The following is an 18,008-nucleotide window of genomic DNA, read 5'->3' on the forward strand; positions in this document are numbered from 1 at the left end:
CAATTGTATGAGTGGCTCTTAGACTTAAGATTAATACGTAATCTTATATGGAGATTGTTATATTTTGATACTATCTTAGGTAGTCTTAGCTAAGGATGTACAATGGGAGGATATTGGTATAGTATGAAAGACAAATGAATGATTAATAAAAAGATTTATCACCTTTGAGTGATCTTTGAGAGATATAACCCATTGTTTCTTAACATGTTTTAACTCAAAAAAATCTCTGATCAAGGTAAAATGAAGATCCAGAAAATGATTTTTTTGAATTTCATTAAAGAGTTAAGAACAAGTTTCAAGAATTAAAATGATAAAGACAAGTATAAAGACTATACCATGAATCTATGATCTATGTTTTATCGAGATATTAAATGATTAAGTATTGAAATACATTGATAGATTAAGCACTTAAGGGTTAAGTGAAACCTCTTTGATTTTCATAACATTTGGGTAGTTATATATGACACATTGCTAAATGTTAATCTTGACTTAAAAATATTAACTAATCCATTTGGAAATTGATTATGAATGCAAAATAGTTTGATTCATCTAATTTTAATTGGTTAAGGATTATAGTTTATATTTGTTGTTAACATGTTAAGAATCTAACGAGTCACACACATTAAAAGATGGCAATGAAAGAATGTAAAATTGGGAATTCAGTTGGAATTAATTGAAAAGAAGTTTTGAATTTCAAGGTTTTAAATGAATGTGTTTAATTAATTAGTACAAGGATTGAGTTAAACTTAATAGTATAAAGATTGCGTTAAAATTGAATTTCAATTTTATAATTGAATGATGATGTGATATATATATACATATATATTGATATGTTTATATAGTATTTTTTACCTTTCATATTTGTGTCACATGAACATAAAATGATAAGTAGTATTTTGATTAATGATAATTAGTTAATTAATCATTAATTAGAAAAATTGTTTGACTTAAAATAAAAATTTAAGAGTTTGATTGAATGTAAAAAAAGAATAAAAATTTATTTAAATTTTCTTAAATAATTCAAGAATTTTTTCAAATACTATATTTTTTAATTTATAACTTTTATTCATCTCTTTCATTTTAATATAAGAATATTACTATAGACACCATAGGATTCTTATTATTAATTAATTATCTAATCCTTAATTTTAATTAAAATTCTTATTTTGTTTTTCAATCTGCCTTTGGGTCATTTGGGCCAGTGTGGCCCAAGTTGTGGGAGTCCATAATAAATAATGAGAGCGCCAATAAAAATACAAAAAATAAAAATAAAAAATTCAGAAAATTCTTCAAAAATACAAATTATAGAAATTAAAAATTACATAAAAAGTACAAGAAGATTAAAAAAACAGAGAAATCGGAAAAAGAAATGTACTCCTTATATTTACACCTAAACTTTCTAGAGATCGATGTTTATACCGAAATCAATAGCTGTGCTATGCCCTTTCTGAGTCTTTATCCCATCAAGAACCACGATAAGGGCCACGATGAATGCATAATCGATGTTGGGATGCACTGTCACCATGAACTTGTCCTTTCCAACCAAGACGCTTTCAACTGTGTTTCTTGTGCATCTGCTCACTTTCAACAGTCATTACTTAGATTAGTTTTCAAGTGCCTCAGGTTTTAAGCAGAAAAAAAGGAGAGATTTTGGTTGAAGCAGGTGCACACATCTTACTTGGGCAACTATAGTGGAAGACTCTCCAGCATAAATAACACAGGATCTTTCCGACCAACTCCCTTTGATCTTAAAATCACAAACATCCTCCTTCGTGTTGTTTGCCAAGAACACATCTAATTTGGTCTTTAACTGAAACATTGAAGATTGTTTAACTGTAAAGATAAGATCACTGGATTCCGTGCTATCTCCCCTGAAGGCTTGCCATTTATCGTGTGAACTCATTAACTGCATCAATAAACACAAGGGGAAGAAAATGAATAATGGTGAAAATATCTATAGGCTGTTTTATACTATAAAGGCATGCCATTTGATCTAATAACCATGGAAGCTTGAAAAGGACCTATCAAACAGCAAAAAGGGTTGAATAAAGGCAAACAAGTTAGTAGTCAGACAAAGGTAAAAATGGTGAGTAGGGGGTCCTATTCAAGAGTAATAGAAGTGGAAAGGTGAAGGAAGATTGTCTGGTGGATTGTTATATTGAGGTTAAGGGTAGTGCTTCAGTCCCAGATATGGATATAAGGGGAGGAAAATCACTGCTAAGAAGCAATGCGGAAGAAATCTGGGGGTTGAGTCAGAAATTGGGATTGGTTTTTCAGGAGGAAAAGGAGGACGCTCTTTATAGATTGGTGGCATTCGAGTCTGTAGATGCAAGCAGAGAACACCATCCGGACCAGTGCTGCATTTAAGGTGAAGGGTTGATACTTTTGCGGCATTTGATGTGGACTTTGAGCACTCTTGATGATTGGATTGTAGTGAAGGGCGTTTTGATAAAGTGTAGGCAGTTTGATGTGTGATTTTTTTGGGGTTTTTGTGCTGTGGTTTCTTGTGGCTGGCGTTTTATGATGTCTCTTTGCTGGTTCTGTTATTGAGATTTTTAAGGCAGGGATTTAAGATATGGTCGTATGCACTTTGATGCTCAATAAGACAATGGTTAGGTACTTTAGGGTTTTTGCTCTGTAGGAAAACATGGAGAAGAGAGAAGAGTGGGAGTAACTTCATTGCTGCTAGCTCATATATAATCACGCAATAGGCCACTAAAATGAAATCAATAATGCATGTGTGCTGCCGTGGGAGATGATGTTTTGGCTTCACAAGTGATGTTTTGCATGGAGAAGTTTCAAGGAATTGAACCAGGCTGCTAGAAGATGGATGCAAGAATGCTACCAAGGCTTTTGAGATGGGAAATGATTCCTAAATTGATATGCTCGGGCCAAGAGACGTCAACCACAAGTTTCTTTTTTTTGGTGGAGCGAATACTAGATGCTTTTAAGTTAATACAGAGTGCTTGTGTCATAGTTTCTTTTGTGTAATTAATTAGTATTTAATGAATGGGTAGGCATATCTAGATTAGAATTAGTTGAGAATGAGATAGGTTCAAGAGTTAAATCTTCCCATGGTAATGCTTTTGAGCAGTTAAGTTCATTTGTAGTTGTGTTACTTTTTTGAAAAGTATAAAAAGAGTAATACAATTACAAAAGAACTTAACAACTCAAAACGACAAAAGTATTATCATGGGAAGATTCAACCCTTGAGCCAATTATGAAGATATAACTCATAAGAAGTCAAGCTATGGAGAGAAAAAGAGTAATACAATTACAAAATGATAACATCTTGTAATTCAACAAAATTCAAGATTTGTTATGATACGTAAACTTTTGGAACTAATAAAATTTCTACTTTTCAAAAAAAAAAAAAAACTGGTAACTTGACGTTTTGGACTAATCAAACCTTGTGTTTGAATGTGATAATGGGATTCTCGGTGGTATCTAGCAAAACTCGACGATCATGAACATTGAAAAAAGCTTTTTAACTTTGAAAAGGATATTGTTGTTGATGTTTGCAACCACAAAGTTGCCATCAGTGATGTTATTTACCTTTCTGAGAACTGCAAGCTCGATGGAGTTAAGAGCACAGAACTGAGGGTTAATAATGGATACGGGGTTAGCTGATGGTGCTCTGGAACTAGGGTATGCCATTGGATTGTGATGGAATTGAATAAATGGAAGGTAATGCCTTTGCAAATTCCTTAGCCAAGTATGCGGTTGACAGGAATTTTGCTTTTTCTGCTTGATGGTTATGACTATTATTGTTTATTTTTTGATACGTTATTTTCACATAATTTGCTCCTTTTCGTTTATGGTGTGTATGCTTTTGCTTTGATGCTGTCACAATAGAGGATAGAGGGCATCCTTAGTTTGCTCTATTTATTTTTTGTTTCATGATGTGACGACCTTTTTGACAAAAGTTATCTTATTTTAGTTTGTTTAACAGGTAGCATCACTGCACTCTTTAAGTAGCGGTTGCTACCTTTGGTAATTATTTTTACTATCAATGAAATTGTTGATTGGTTGAGGAAAAAAATTTTGAAAAAATGGACTCCTTCCTATTCGTGGCAGCAGCCAGCACATTCTTAGATGAGGCACACTATATATGAAAAAAATATACATTAAGCTTCCCAGGTTCGCGGAAAGGAGGGGGCAATGCATTTATGAAACGACAACTGCAAATTGCAAAGGTGAAACTTCTGCCTGACTTCCTTTTGCGACGCATTTTTGACTTGAATTTGTCTTCCCAATTCCAAATATTATGTACCAACTTCTACCATCCAATCTGTCAAATCAACCAATTTAAAAGGGAAAAAAAAGTCAAGAATTCAGCTATGTAAACGGGAAACTCTTTCGCCATCCTCTTTTCACGAAAATAAACTATATTTTAATTTGCATTAATTACACGGTAATCTATTTTATTGTTTCAAAAAAATAAAATTTTATTAAAAAGGATATCCACTCAATAAGAGAATCTCTAAAACTGTGGGAATATCGATTCCATGTAAGACCTTTTAACGCTAGATGAACTATGAAGAAAAAACGGAAAAAGAAAAATTAAGATTAGTGAGAAGACTTTTAGTGGGGAGATTGAAAATTTGAACTTATTTTCTCATATGACTTGGAGCTGACATTACATGGGATAATAATTTAAATTTTTAACTAGTATTATATTTGCAATTTCCATGGAGAGTTAGTAATTTTTTTTTTTTGAAAAATAGGATTCATTATCAACCAAAAATAAGTACGGGTGAACGGAATAAAAGAGGACAAGCCTTTGGAAGACTATGTGCAACAACCAAAGCATCATACCAAATCAAGAACGTAAATATTTCTTCAACCAACACCAAAGAACGAAGATGAGAATACATATTTCAAAATCTAAAAGAAGAAAGATGGAAATACAAATTCAAAGGCTAAAGAAACCATTGAAAAACCAGAGACAAAAGTCAAGAAGCTTGATGGTTTAGAAAAATTGAGAGAGTTGAAGGAAAAGGAGTTGACTTTAGTATTGTGGATAGAGGTACGATGAGACACTTTGAATTTTTTGTATACGAATTTCAAAAAAACTTACCCGATGGCTTAATTTTCGAACTACGTGTCTCAAAACCGTTGTAGAAATCCTTGTCTGGAGGTTACGTGGTATGTTAAAGAGAGAGTATGAGTATGAGGTTAAATGATAGAGTTTCGAATCAGAAAAGTGCGATATATATATATGAATGAAATATCGATATGATACTTGTGTGAAAAGTATGATATTTTTAAGATAATATTGATACCTTACGTGGAGAACTAATGCTTTTGAGAAGCACTTTATTTGTACAGGTATCCATACCTGCATGTGAATATCGATTCTTCAGACGTGGGTTGTAATTAAAAATAAAAGGGGGCCATGCAGCGACCCAATTTTCACTTTTCCCTCTCGTTCTCTCCGCCAAACACTCTCTCTCACTATTTCTTGCTCAAATTTGAGGATTTAAGCTCCAAAGATTGGTTGGAGGCTCCATTGAGAGGTTTTTGTACTTGGGAGTCACTCCTTCTAGCTCACCAAGGTAAGGGTTTCAAGGAAAGTTTATGTTTTGTGCAATGTGTCTCCACATCAACTTCCTGAAGACCAAGGTGGAGGAGTGGAAGATTCAGCATATGTACACCACGTTCAGCTAATGATCATGCTGACAGATTAGCTAAAGTCGATGTAGACAGAGAGGAGGACCTGCTGAGGGTTTATTCCAGAGTCAGCGCATGAGCTATGAATGTACTGGTGGTATGTGATGAAACGGATGGCAAAGCCATTTTCTGTAAGGGCATTCTTTCACCGCTCATTTTTACACCAAGGTGTGGAATTGTCTCGATCCACTGTAATTTTTTTTTGAATTAGGGACTATTGGTTATGCTGGGTTCCTATTGTCATGTGCGAAACTGATTTTGCAGTTGGTGAGTTTGCCATAAGATAGTGCAAGAATTGGAAACAGGGACATGGCTCCCATGCTTAAAGTTCTTACGTTTTTCTGTGGCACATAGTTGTGAGACCTGATGTGTCTGGTTTTGAATGCCTTGTGTGGAATTTTCGTGTTTTGGAGCCGTATGACCCTGGTTGAGTCGGTGATGTAGAGTGAGCCTGACTGGTTTCTTGCCTCAAGGTACAACTCATGTTTTTGTGATATTTATGACAAGTTGGGACTTTGCTACCGATGTTCTGGTTGATTTCTTCTTAGCCAGAGCACACGGTTTTTCTCAGCCAAATCAATAAAGGTACTAATTTTTTTTTAAAAATATTTCGTCAAATTATGTACCATTAATTTTTATATTCTATCAATTTGTTGTAGTATTTAACTTTTATACAATAATTCTTAAAAATTGAATTTTTATATTTTTTTATTATGTTTATTGACGTGACATTTAATTAAATTGATATAAAGTTAAATGTGATGTTGTGACATTTGACAAGTAACTGTCCTTCCCCCTTGCCGCCATGGCCGCCTTCACTATTCATCATAGCAGTAATAGTATTCATCATAGATTTCTGATCATGTTCATCAAAATTCTTCATATCATCCGTTACAAGGAAATCAACAGCTCATTTTTCCTTAAACTTCTTTTAGTGCAAGCACTCGATTCGTCTCTCTCACAAGCATCCGATGTTCTCTGTCATAAGCACTGTATTTTCCACTGGAGAGAATCAAATAGTAGGTTTTTTTTATTTATTATTTTACTTCATAATTGGATTAATATTATTAATTTTGAAAAGAATAAACTAGATTTTAAAAAATTATTATACAAAAATCAAATCCAAAACATTCAAAAAAATATAAAAACTAATTGTATAATTTCACTTAAATATGTTAAATCTCTTTCTCTCAGTCGATATTTTTTATAAGTTGCAACCTTTTTTTCATCAGTTTAACTTGTCACTTTCATTTTAATATATAAGAATATTGCTATACCACATGATATTTATTACCAACTAATTATCAGAACCTTTTAATTAAAATTATTGTTTTATTTTTCAATTGGCCTTTGGGTCTTATGGGCCTATGTGGCCCAAGTTGTGGGGGATAATAATAATAAAGAGAGCACTAATAAAAATAGAAAATGCAGAAAATTCTTCAAAAATACAATTCATAGAAATTAAAAAAAATACATAAAAAGTACAAGAGTATTCAAAAAACAGAAAAAATAAAAAGAATCTACTCCTTATATATATAAGCCTAAATTTTCTAGAGATTGAAGTCTAACCCACCCAAATCAATACTGCTATGCCCCCCCATTGTTAGTATTTATCCCATCAAGAATCACGATTAGGGCAACGATGAATGCATAATCGATGTTGGGATACACTGTCACCATGAACTTGTCCTTTCCAACCAAGATGCTTTTAACTGTGTTTTTCTTGTGCATCTGCTCACATTCAACAGTCATTACTTAGATTAGTTTTCAAGTGCCTCAGGTTTAATCAGAAAAAACGGAAGAGATTTTGGGTGAAGGAGGTGCAGAAATCTTACTTGGGCAACTGTAGTGGATGACTCTCCAGCATAAATAACACAGGATCTTTCCGACCAACTCCCTTTGATCTTAAAGTCACAAACTTCCTCCTTCGTGTTGTTTGCCAAGAACACATCTAATGTGGTCTTTAACTGAAACATTGAAGATCGTTTAACTGTAAAGATAAGATCACTGGAGTCCGTGCTATCTCCCCTGAAGGCTTGCCATCTATCATGTGCACTCCTTAACTGCATCATTAAACACAAGGGGAAGAAAATGAATAATGGTGAAAATATCTATAAGCTGTTTCATACCATAAAGGCATGCCGTTTGATCTAATAAACATGGAAACTTGACGTTTAGGACTAGCTAAACCTTGTTTTTGAATGTGATAATGGGATTCCCGGCGGCATCTAGCAAAACTCGATGGTCATGAATGGTGAGAGAAGCTGCTTTAACTTTGAAAAGGATATTGCCAGTGATGTCTGTAACCACGAAGTTGCCATCAGTGATGGTCCAAACCTCTCGGACAACTGCAAGATCAACGGGGTAAGGAGCACAGAACTGAGGGCCGATAATGGATACGGGGTTAGCTGATGGTGCGCTGGAACTAGGATGTGCCATTGGATTGGGAGGGCAATGAATCGATGGAAATTCGTCTCTTCTGATATTTGGTAGCAGCTAGCACATTCTTAGATGAGGCACCCTATATATAAAAAAGTATAAATTAAGGCCTCTCGTTCGTGGAAAGTAGGTGGCTCTCTTTATTATGAAACAACAACTTGTTAGAGAATGAGCCAGAAAAAGTTTTAAACTTGCAAAGGGCAAACTTCTTCTAAACTTCCTTCTGCACCTCGTTTTTGAATTGAATTAGTCTTCCCCGCATGTACTAACATTCAAGCCGCCAAATCAACCAATATAAAAGAAAAAAAAAAGAGTTAAAGAATTCATCTTTGTCAACGGGAAGCTCTTTCACAATCCTCTTACCACGAAAATAAACCATGTTCTTTTTTGTTTTGGTATTAATAACACGATAATCTATTTTATTGTTTCAAACAATGAAATTTTATTAAAGAAAATATCCCCCCAATAACATAATCTCTAAAACGGTGGGAATATCGATTTCAGATAACAACATAAACGTAAGAGCTTTATAAACCAAAAGAAACCAGTACATATAAAAACAAATCGACAGCTGAACCTATTATAATACATTAGATTAGAAAAGATAGAATTTTCTCATTAGTCAAAGACCATTTGGGTGTTCATACCCTCATTTTAATCTTCTAATAATCAGGGTCAGCACATAATTCACGTAACACAATAGATTCCAAATCGGAGATAAAGACCTTTACAGCTAGATGAATTTATTGACTGGTCAACAACAAGGACTAAATGGGCCAAGTAGAAAACAATCAAGAAAGATTAAGGTCTCTTAAAATTAGAATTGTAAAACTAATCATATCTCTTCCTTTAAGAATTTTTTCAATGAATTTATTGATATAGGTCAAGAACAAAGACTAAATGGAATAAATGGTCATGAACATAAACATTACTTCATTCCAACACCAAAGAACAGAGATGAGAATAATACATATATCGAAAGCTGAAAGAACAATTAACACATAGTTTATTATTGTTCAGGTAGACATTATGTTTAAAATTCAAGAAGATTTAAAGGTAAAGAAAACCCAAAAAACAGAATCAATGATCACAATTAATCATTAAACCCATTTAAAAAATATTTTTTTTTATTATTATCAATTAAAAGAAACATTTGACAAATAGTTTTATTATAAATTAATTCAACAAATAAACATTATCAATTTTTTCCATCAGCAGCCAAAGCGGACTGAAAAGAAAGAAGGAAGACTTCACTTGCTCCAAGCCCATAAAGAAGTTGAGGGCAAGAGCCCAAAAAGATGAAGAAAGCCCAACCTGGAACTAGTTCAAGAATCTGGGCGCCAAAAAGTTATTAGCTAGTTCAAGTTTGTTCTTATGCGTTGGGTTTGAATACTGGTGCATTAATGGGTAAAAAGACTAGAAAATGCGCTTGAAAACTTGGGTGGGAAAACATCCAGAGATTATGAGCAAATATCCACATGCAACCAAGCCATCAGCACAATCGGATCAGAGTCAAGACGTTATGGGTGTTTCCTTCCGATTGCGGTCATGCTCAAACGTTTGTCTTCATCAGGTTGCCGTGACAACTCGTGCATTAACCGTCTTTAGTCTTCACTCCTTGACTCGAAGGTCCGAATCAAGCATCCTCATCATTCTTTTCCTTTACTTACGTGGTTCTCTTGTGGACTTTGATCTTAATCAATCAGATTGCTTTGCTTGTCCTACTATTGTCTTCCACAAAGTGTTTGATCTTCGATGGTGCTCATGGCATGGGCCCGGAAAAGGTCAAATTCTCACCGATGCAAGGAGACCCCGAATGCAGAAATGAAGTAGATGAGGTTCAAAATAATTATTGTTGGTTCAATTAATCAACAGATTTCAGTTTGAATTGAAAGAGCTGAGTCAATTTTCCTTCTAATTGAGTAAACAGTTATTCTCAATTGAATTTGGGCGCTCTTACTGTTAAAGAAATTCCATTTATTGTCCACTGTTGCCAATCCCCTTGATATTAATCTTTCCGATTATATTAATATATACTCGCTGCCTGATCTTGAAGATTGCAGCAAAGTTTCTTAAAATTACTTTTTCCCTTCTCACTTATTCCAAGCTTTTCTTACTCTTAATATTTTTATAGCATGGAAGTGGTTGGCGCTGTAGTGGAGGTGATGCTAGCCAAGGTGATTTTACTTGCCACGGAACAGATCAACGTTTCATTGGGTTTCAAGGAGGAGTTAACAAGGCTCCATGACTCACTTACCATTATCCAAGCTGCGTTGCAAGATGCGGAGAGAAGGCAAGGAAAAGACAGGGCTGTTAAGCTTTGGCTTGAGAAGCTTAGAGATGTTGCTTATGAGGCTGATGACGTACTGGACGAGTTCGCTTATGATTTTCTTCGAAGGAAGGTGGAGATTCAGAACCAAATGATGAAAAAGGTCAGCTACGTTTTTTCTTCTTTCAATTCTATAGCATTTCGTCTCCAGATGGCTAAAAAAATTAGAAAGATTAATATATCCCTCAGCAACATTAACAACCAAGCCAATCTGTTTGGACTCCAGAGGAGAGTCACTGATATGATTGTTCTACCTAGAGGAAACCAAGTGACCCACTCCTTTCTTGGAGATTCATCACAAGTTATTGGAAGGGAAGATGATGTCTCAAAAGTAGTCCACTTGTTGATCCACTCAACTTGTCTGCAAACCCTCCCTGTTGTATCTATAATTGGCATGCCAGGTCTTGGAAAAACTACATTAGCAAAATTAGTGTGCAAACATGAGCAAGTACAAAAATATTTTAGTAAGATAATCTGGGTGTGTGTATCTGATGATTTTAATGTTGAAAGGATTTTACTTGAGATGTTGGAAGCTCTTACCCAAAACTCATGTGCAATTAAAAATAAAGATACCGTACTCAGAAAAATGCATGGAGAACTGGGAGGGGATAATTATCTTCTTATACTTGATGATGTATGGAATGAGGATATAGAGAAGTGGGAAGACCTAAGAGATTGCTTGATGGGAGTATCAGGACATGTAGGGAGTAGAATTGTCGTGACAACCCGTAAGGAGAATGTAGCATTGGCGATGGGAACACTTCCTGAATATATGCATCATCCAGACAAACTTGTAGATGATGAGTGTTGGTCAATAATGAAAGGAAGAGCATTTGGACACTCTTCCATACCTCCAGAATTGGAGGTTATTGGAAAGGATATTGCTAAAAAGTGTGGAGGTCTGCCATTGGTTGCAAGGGTTATAGGTGCAACATTGAGCAATAAAAGGGACAAAGATGAGTGGCTGTGAATTAAAGATAATCCTGTTTGGGGTCCCCTAGAAATGGATAATGGCATTTTACGTGTACTTAAATTGAGTTTTGATTGCTTACCTTCTTCATCCTTGAAGCAGTGTTTTGCATATTGCTCAATTTTTCCTAAGGATTTTGAAATTAAGAGGGAACACTTAATTCAGCTTTGGATGGCTGAAGGGTTTCTTCAATCATCTGATGGAAGTTACACTGAGATGGAAATTATAGGTGACAGGTTCTTTAATGAATTGTTATTAAGTTCTTTGTTTCAAGATGTGGAAAAGGATGTGCATGGGAATATTAAAACTTGCAAGATGCATGATGTAATTCATGATCTTGCCCTGTTTGTTTCAAAAGCTGAAACCTTGGTCTTAGATGAGACTGGTCCCATGAGCGACACTTCTCATATTCGACGTCTGAGCATCATTTCTACTGGGATAGAGGTCCCAACTATTTCAGAAGATGTTGCTACAAAGTTGCGGTCTTTGTTTTCAAACGTTGATGTTCTGCACAGAATGTCAAATGAACCTAAAAGCTTACGTGTCCTAAATTTTCGAGGTGCTAAGGTTGAGAAATTGCCAGCTTTTCTTGGCAAATTGGAGCATTTGAGATACCTGGACATCTCAAGAACTAAAATAAAAAAATTACCAAAATCTTTCACTCAGCTCTACAATTTGCAGACCTTAAGCATTATGGACTGCTGTCTTGAGAGGCTTCCCAAAGGAATAACAAAACTAGTTAGCTTGAGACATATTTATTTTAATAAAGAAAAGCTTATGCCAGTTAAAGTTGGGTGCTTACCCTGTCTTCAAACATTGCCATTCTTTTATGTGAGCATTGAAAGTGGACGCAAAGTTGAAGAACTTGGGTTCCTGAGCCAACTTAGAGGAGAATTAGAATTATACAACCTTGAACATGTAAAAGAGAAAGCAGAAGCCATTAGAGCAAAGTTGCTAGAGAAGACTGAAGTTTATAAGTTGGAATTTTTGTGGAGCTACAGAAGGGAAGGTTACAGTAATGACAAGGAAGTATTGGAAGGCCTCAAGCCCTGCTCAAATTTGAAAAGCTTAAAGATTGTCAACTATTGGGGAGACAACTTGCCTTCATGGATGCTTATGAGTGTCCACGATTTTGGATATTCGTTTCTCGATAATCTGGTTTTCTTGAAATTGATAAAATGCAAGGAATGCACAAATATTTCGGGTCTTGGGCAATTGCGCAATCTGCAAATTCTTGAAATAGATGGAATGGAGAAGGTGAAATGCGTATATAAGAATTTCTGTAACAGCAACATAGAAAGCAGTAGCCATGTTTGGAGTGAGGCTACCACTCTATTCCCATCATTGAGGAGATTCAGCTTGGAGAATATGAATAGCCTGGAGGAATGGGTACAAGGTGTAGGTCCAGGTATAGAAGGAAGTGAAGATGTGGTCTTGTTTCCTCAACTAGAAGAGTTGATTGTTTTGAGCTGTCCTAAGTTGAAGAGTGTTCCGACACATAGAGGGTTTACATTTCTTCAGGCATTTCATGTTTGCTACTGTGATGAATTGAGTAGTTTAAGGGATGGACTATCTGTCTCCACTTTTGTGAAGGAATTAAGAATGTGGAATTGTTGTAGTCTTATCTCCGTTCCCAAAGATATAGGGGAATTGCGATCTCTTATTTATTTAGAAATATCTTTTTGTCCAAAATTGACAAGCATTCCAGAGGAGATCTTAGGTAACCTCACCAGTCTGAAGGAATTGAGAATTGGATTTTTCTCAGAAGAGCTAGAGGAATTCCCAGGTCTCAGTTCGATCCACCTTCTCTGTGCATCCCTTGAATGTCTGTACTTATTTGGATGGAAAAAGCTAAAGTCCCTGCCACCTCAACTACAACACCTTCTTGCCCTTAAATCTTTTGTAATATGTTTCTTTGATGGTATGGAATCCTTGCCAGAGTGGCTGGGAAACTTCTCATCACTTCAGAAACTTCGAATTGAAAAATGTAACAGTCTGATGCATCTGCCCTCTATGGAAGCCATGCAATGCCTCTCCAAATTACAGGGACTTGAAATTAATAGGTGTCCCATATTGGCAGAAAGATGCATCAAGGAAAGCAGGCCTGAATGGCCCAAGATTGCTCACATGCCATACATTCAAATTAATTGGCAACACATTAAACAGTGACCAGCTTCGACTAAGTGCTAATGTTAATGGTAAATTCTTTGAGTAACCTTCATTTTCTTCTCTAATTCTTTGATTCATTCTTTTTTCACCAATTAGTTGATTAATTAATTGTTTGGTTATGATTATCTTCTTTATTTTTCTCTCCCTCACTATCTGTTTAGCATATCTCAATTCCTTTTCAAATTTATCAGTTGAAAATTCCCTTCAAGTTATCTATTGCTATCAATATCAACTGTTGCCTAAATATTTCATTCTGTCGGTTAGTTTGCAATTGCAGCTGTCATACATCTAGACAGAGTTGATAATAAATAAGAAATGCTTATGTTGTTAATGAAATATCTTCTAATTAGCTGTACTCAAATTTCCTTTTACATTTTCTCCTTTATTTCCCAAAAAGTTTATAATGGATTAGTTAGCAGAAGGAAAGTTTATTTTCTCAATTTTCTGAAAGCTGATCTGGGAACAAAGATTGCTACTTTCTTTGCATAGAAAATGATCGAATTTGGATCATACTTAAATGCTATAACATGACCTCAATGACATTGTGCTTAACACTGCAGGGAGGATGATATAGAGTTTAATGGGCCATGGAGGCTTCAGATTGCTGTACGAGCTCTATTTGTTGACATGTGTGCTTGAATGAAATAAGTATTTGTTGAGTATGAGCTCTATTTAATACCTTTATGCATCTTTTATTTAGTGGGAAGCTTGGCCAGAGTGCTCAAGGGAATCTATTTGCGGAGTTGGAAGCTTTTCCAGACTGCTGAAGAAGCCTCTCATCTCTTCAAGAACTTGAAGTTAGGCTTTTTAAGAACCTAATGCATCTGCCTTTAGCAAAGGGCTAAAATCTTTCCTCAAATAAAAGAAGCTTGAACTTGTTTGGGAATCCTCAATTAAGATAAAGATGTCCCAAGGAGAGTGGTCTAATCTTTCTTTCGGTATAGACATTGTAAACACTTCTGATGAGACTATCCAGTCCAAAGCTGTTTGAGATTTTGAATAATTGTCAATGTTTGAGAGAGTTTATTTCATTATAAAGGGCTTGGAATGACATTATCATGTCTAGTTCTGAAATCTACATTCAAATAAGGTTATTTTCTAATGCTAGAAGGCCCTTCCCGCATTTTGTGTTTACACTATTTTCTAAATTTTGACTGTTCTTTAATTACAGAGTTATGCACTGCTTGTCAAGCAGCTCTTGCTTTATAGTTAAACACACATATGATACATGCTTCTAATTACTTTGCTGCTTTTATGATTGTTTGGGGGTTTTATCAAGGTATTACTAGCATTCTTAATTTTTTAATATGATAATTTTTGTTTTCAAAATGTAGGAATGAATCTCACTAATGATATCATTCAAACTAGTGACATGAATTTTTTTTTTTTATTTGGATTTGAATAGCTACATGATAGGGGTGCGGCTATCTACATCAAATTTCACAGAATTGTTTCCTTCATATGTTTGTTGACTAATTCAATTATACCTACAAATCCTAGCTAATTAAATGACCAGCAATGCATGTAGGGGATTTTGGTTGGATTTCTTCGGGCAGTAAGTAATGGAGTTGCGGGTAATGTTCTTGGTAGTTTCTTGAATGTTAGAACACTTCTCTTATATATCATTCACCCGTCTGCCTTTAGTCTATTCAGTCCATACCTAGTTTTCAACCGTCAATCTTTTTACAAGACTACTCGGACAAGATATTTTGTTTGCCGTCGCATTTTAATAAATCTCTTGGTTGCTGAGAGAAGCATGCACTCTGGAACTTGTTACCCAATATCGAGGCCAGGCCAGTGTTGCCTTTGAGCATCAGCGTCACCTGTTGTATTGGACCACTGTTTTGTTAGTTATACTTACAAAAAATCAATCGATTAGTTATTTAAATTTGCAGTTCTTATCTTCCTTTATTAGTCCATGAACTTGACACAGAGTAGAAGGTGCCTTTTTTTGTTCCTTTTCAGCGTGGATACATGTTTCAGTCAACAGATGACGGATCTTGAGGTATAGCATTAGCTTGATAATAGGTCTGAACATAACCAAAGCAGTTCGCTATTTGTTTGTGTAGGTGCCCTGCTTTTTCTACTACTTGCTAGTTTTTAAGGCCATGCTAGCCTACTGCCCGGGCTTAGCTAAGTGGTTTTTACCCCTCCCCTTGGCCTTGTCGTCGGGGTTGCTGGTGGTGGTGATCTTCTATGTAAATTCGGGGGTATGAGAAAAACTGATTTTTTTTCACCTTAAACAACATTGCTTTCTCTGTTCATAGGGTGAAAGCGGCAGGCTGACTGACTCTAGTCTTTAATAGCGTTCCCTTCGGGGTTGGTGACGATGTAAAGACTAAACTCCATGGTCAGTCCACCTTACCTTACTACACACGCCACGCAGACGCAGTAGCAGTCAATGTCATAAAGTGATGCATACGTGTCACTTTGACATTCTAGAGCCACAACTTCAATAAGAAATTAACAACTCATTTCACCTGAAATGCTGCGTTTTTGTTCGTTTCTTTTTCATATCGACACTGGCACTAATATTTTTTTTCTCAGTTAAATGAAATTTATATTAAAATTACTGTGTAAAAATGAGTCCATAAATGGAGATCAATTACAAGTCTAGTGATATTCAATGTCATTAAACAAAAGATTCGCTTATTGATATTTAGTATTTCTGTCAACTTCAAACTTCTTTAGAGAATTTATAAAATAATTACATTTTCTTAGAGTATGGATAAATGATATAATATCTAGTGAAAGAACAAGTGTATCAATCTTGTTAAATAAATATTACTTGTCTCAAGGTCTTGTATCGATATTGATCACCCACCCACGATAGAGTATTCTTGAAGTCAGATTCAATAATCAATTTAGAACTTGCAGAGAAGGAGCGGGAGAAAAGACGTACTGCATGAAGAATGACCACAAGCTCTGCAAAGTTGGAGCCTTGGACGCCAAGTGGGTCAAAGAAACACCTACCACATAACCATCATAGTTGTGCTTGGTCCACCCCTTATTGAGCCATTCACATTAAATTTAAAATTGATACTAGCATATGAATATTTGGTGTACCTCTATAATTTATATTTCACTTGAAAGGTAAAAGTTATAAAATAGAGAATAAAATGTTTCACTATTTAAATTTTTATATCATATGAAAAAGTAAATATTCAATTTAAACGGAGCAAGTCGTAAATATTAAAAGATTGAATAGTTCAGTTAGTGCTTTAGACTTACATATTCTATGGTTTAATTTTTCTTTTTTCTGTGCATACTTTCTGTAATACTTAACAAGGTTTGAAGAAGAAGATAAATAGAGTGAAAAGGCATACTTTGTACTTGTGTATGATTATAGGACATGCTTTATAAGTGGCAAGTATGACTAGTATGAAATGAAAACATCTGATATACAAATTAGTATTCGAATTATTTTAACCTTAGGCTTGTCACTTAGTGTTATCATTAGCAGTATCCGAATCAGATTTGAATATGATATTTCTTTCGATATGCTTCCGTAGAATAGTGGAACCATTTGTGACACTTATCTTGATGTAAGAGAAGTGAAATCTGGCTCGAGATAAAGGTTTGGTAAGAGCATTTGCAAATTGATGAACCGTAGAGATGTGATTGACCTACAATAAACCTTGGTTAACTCTTTCCTGCAAAAAAAAAAAAAAAAAACCAACATCTAGTGCTAGGTGCTTTATCATAGTACGAAATACTATACGTATATACACTTTATTTTTTATTCAATATTAAACATAATAATTTCGTTCCAATTATATTTTTAATGAATTTAACTGATATTGATAAATTTTGAAAATAGAAAGACTAAATTTTGAAAATAGAAAGACTTAATTTATGCAAATGATATTGAAAGGAATAAATTTAATATTTTGATAGAGTAGATGGATTAAATTCAAATTTTGACTATATTCTTACCTGTTTTAAACGTTCAGCTTGAAGTTATAAGTGCTAGGAACGGCATGATTAGAGCATTAACGCAGCGAAAAAAAAATTGAAATAAAATAAAAATTATGCCTCCTATCTTTAGATTACATTGGTTATTTAATGCAAAGTTAAGCACCACATAAAATCAATAAAAAAAAATTTTACCTTTCCAAATGATATCGTAATCAAATGGATTCATTTTAGTGATAAAAAGTGAACACCTTTTGTGTGAAAGAATCCCAGCCACTCGATCGCTTGGCCTCCAATGATGCACACACGATTGCAACGGATCCTTCTCAAGGAGAGAGCTTTATGCCACGGGCTTGTGCTAGCAAGTGGACAACGATTTGTCCTTTTTTCTTCTTTAATTTCTAGCAAAGAATCAAAGGAGAAGTTTTCAAAAGAAAATAAACTTCTCAAGAGTGGCAGCACTCAAGAGAAAATCTCTTTTTTTTTTTTGTTCTTTCTCCTTAAAAAAAAAAA

The 18,008-nt window shown here is 34.8% G+C and overlaps 3 protein-coding genes and 1 pseudogene across 3 annotated transcripts; 2 read left to right on the forward strand and 2 right to left on the reverse strand.

The window, feature by feature from the left end:
• LOC18602273 lies at window positions 1,350-3,657 on the reverse strand (annotated as a pseudogene).
• Window positions 7,161-8,225, reverse strand: LOC18602274 (protein LURP-one-related 15). The gene is made up of 3 exons (XM_018119246.1): window positions 7,864-8,225; window positions 7,509-7,736; window positions 7,161-7,404 (listed from the first exon to the last, which is right to left on the reverse strand). Exons 1-3 carry the CDS (start codon window positions 8,110-8,112, stop codon window positions 7,261-7,263), a joined length of 621 nt encoding a protein of 206 aa, XP_017974735.1. The 5' UTR covers window positions 8,113-8,225; the 3' UTR covers window positions 7,161-7,260.
• On the forward strand, window positions 10,248-11,411 carry LOC18602275 (putative disease resistance protein RGA3). Its single transcript, XM_018119071.1, has one exon. The coding sequence runs from the start codon at window positions 10,248-10,250 to the stop codon at window positions 11,409-11,411; it is 1,164 nt and encodes a 387-aa protein (XP_017974560.1).
• LOC18602278 (putative disease resistance protein RGA3) lies at window positions 11,443-14,702 on the forward strand. Its single transcript, XM_007033552.2, has 2 exons — window positions 11,443-13,609; window positions 14,281-14,702. The coding sequence occupies exon 1, from the start codon at window positions 11,445-11,447 to the stop codon at window positions 13,578-13,580; it is 2,136 nt and encodes a 711-aa protein (XP_007033614.2). The 5' UTR covers window positions 11,443-11,444; the 3' UTR covers window positions 13,581-13,609; window positions 14,281-14,702.

This window comes from Theobroma cacao, chromosome 4 (assembly GCF_000208745.1).
Source record: "Theobroma cacao cultivar B97-61/B2 chromosome 4, Criollo_cocoa_genome_V2, whole genome shotgun sequence".
NCBI classification, from domain to species: domain Eukaryota; kingdom Viridiplantae; phylum Streptophyta; class Magnoliopsida; order Malvales; family Malvaceae; genus Theobroma; species Theobroma cacao.

What these genes read in the sequence shown, in the direction of transcription:
- LOC18602274 (XM_018119246.1), bottom strand. Translation starts at nt 8,112, where the DNA reads ATGGCACATCCTAGTTCCAGCGCACCATCAGCTAACCCCGTATCCATT. An exon ending in TTATCACATTCAAAAACAAG is followed by an intron (nt 7,737 to 7,863) that starts GTTTAGCTAGTC and finishes TTAATGATGCAG; the next exon opens with TTAAGGAGTGCACATGATAG. An exon ending in CATCCACTACAGTTGCCCAA is followed by an intron (nt 7,405 to 7,508) that starts GTAAGATTTCTG and finishes GAATGTGAGCAG; the next exon opens with ATGCACAAGAAAAACACAGT.
- LOC18602275 (XM_018119071.1), top strand. Translation starts at nt 10,248, where the DNA reads ATGGAAGTGGTTGGCGCTGTAGTGGAGGTGATGCTAGCCAAGGTGATT.
- LOC18602278 (XM_007033552.2), top strand. Translation starts at nt 11,445, where the DNA reads ATGGATAATGGCATTTTACGTGTACTTAAATTGAGTTTTGATTGCTTA.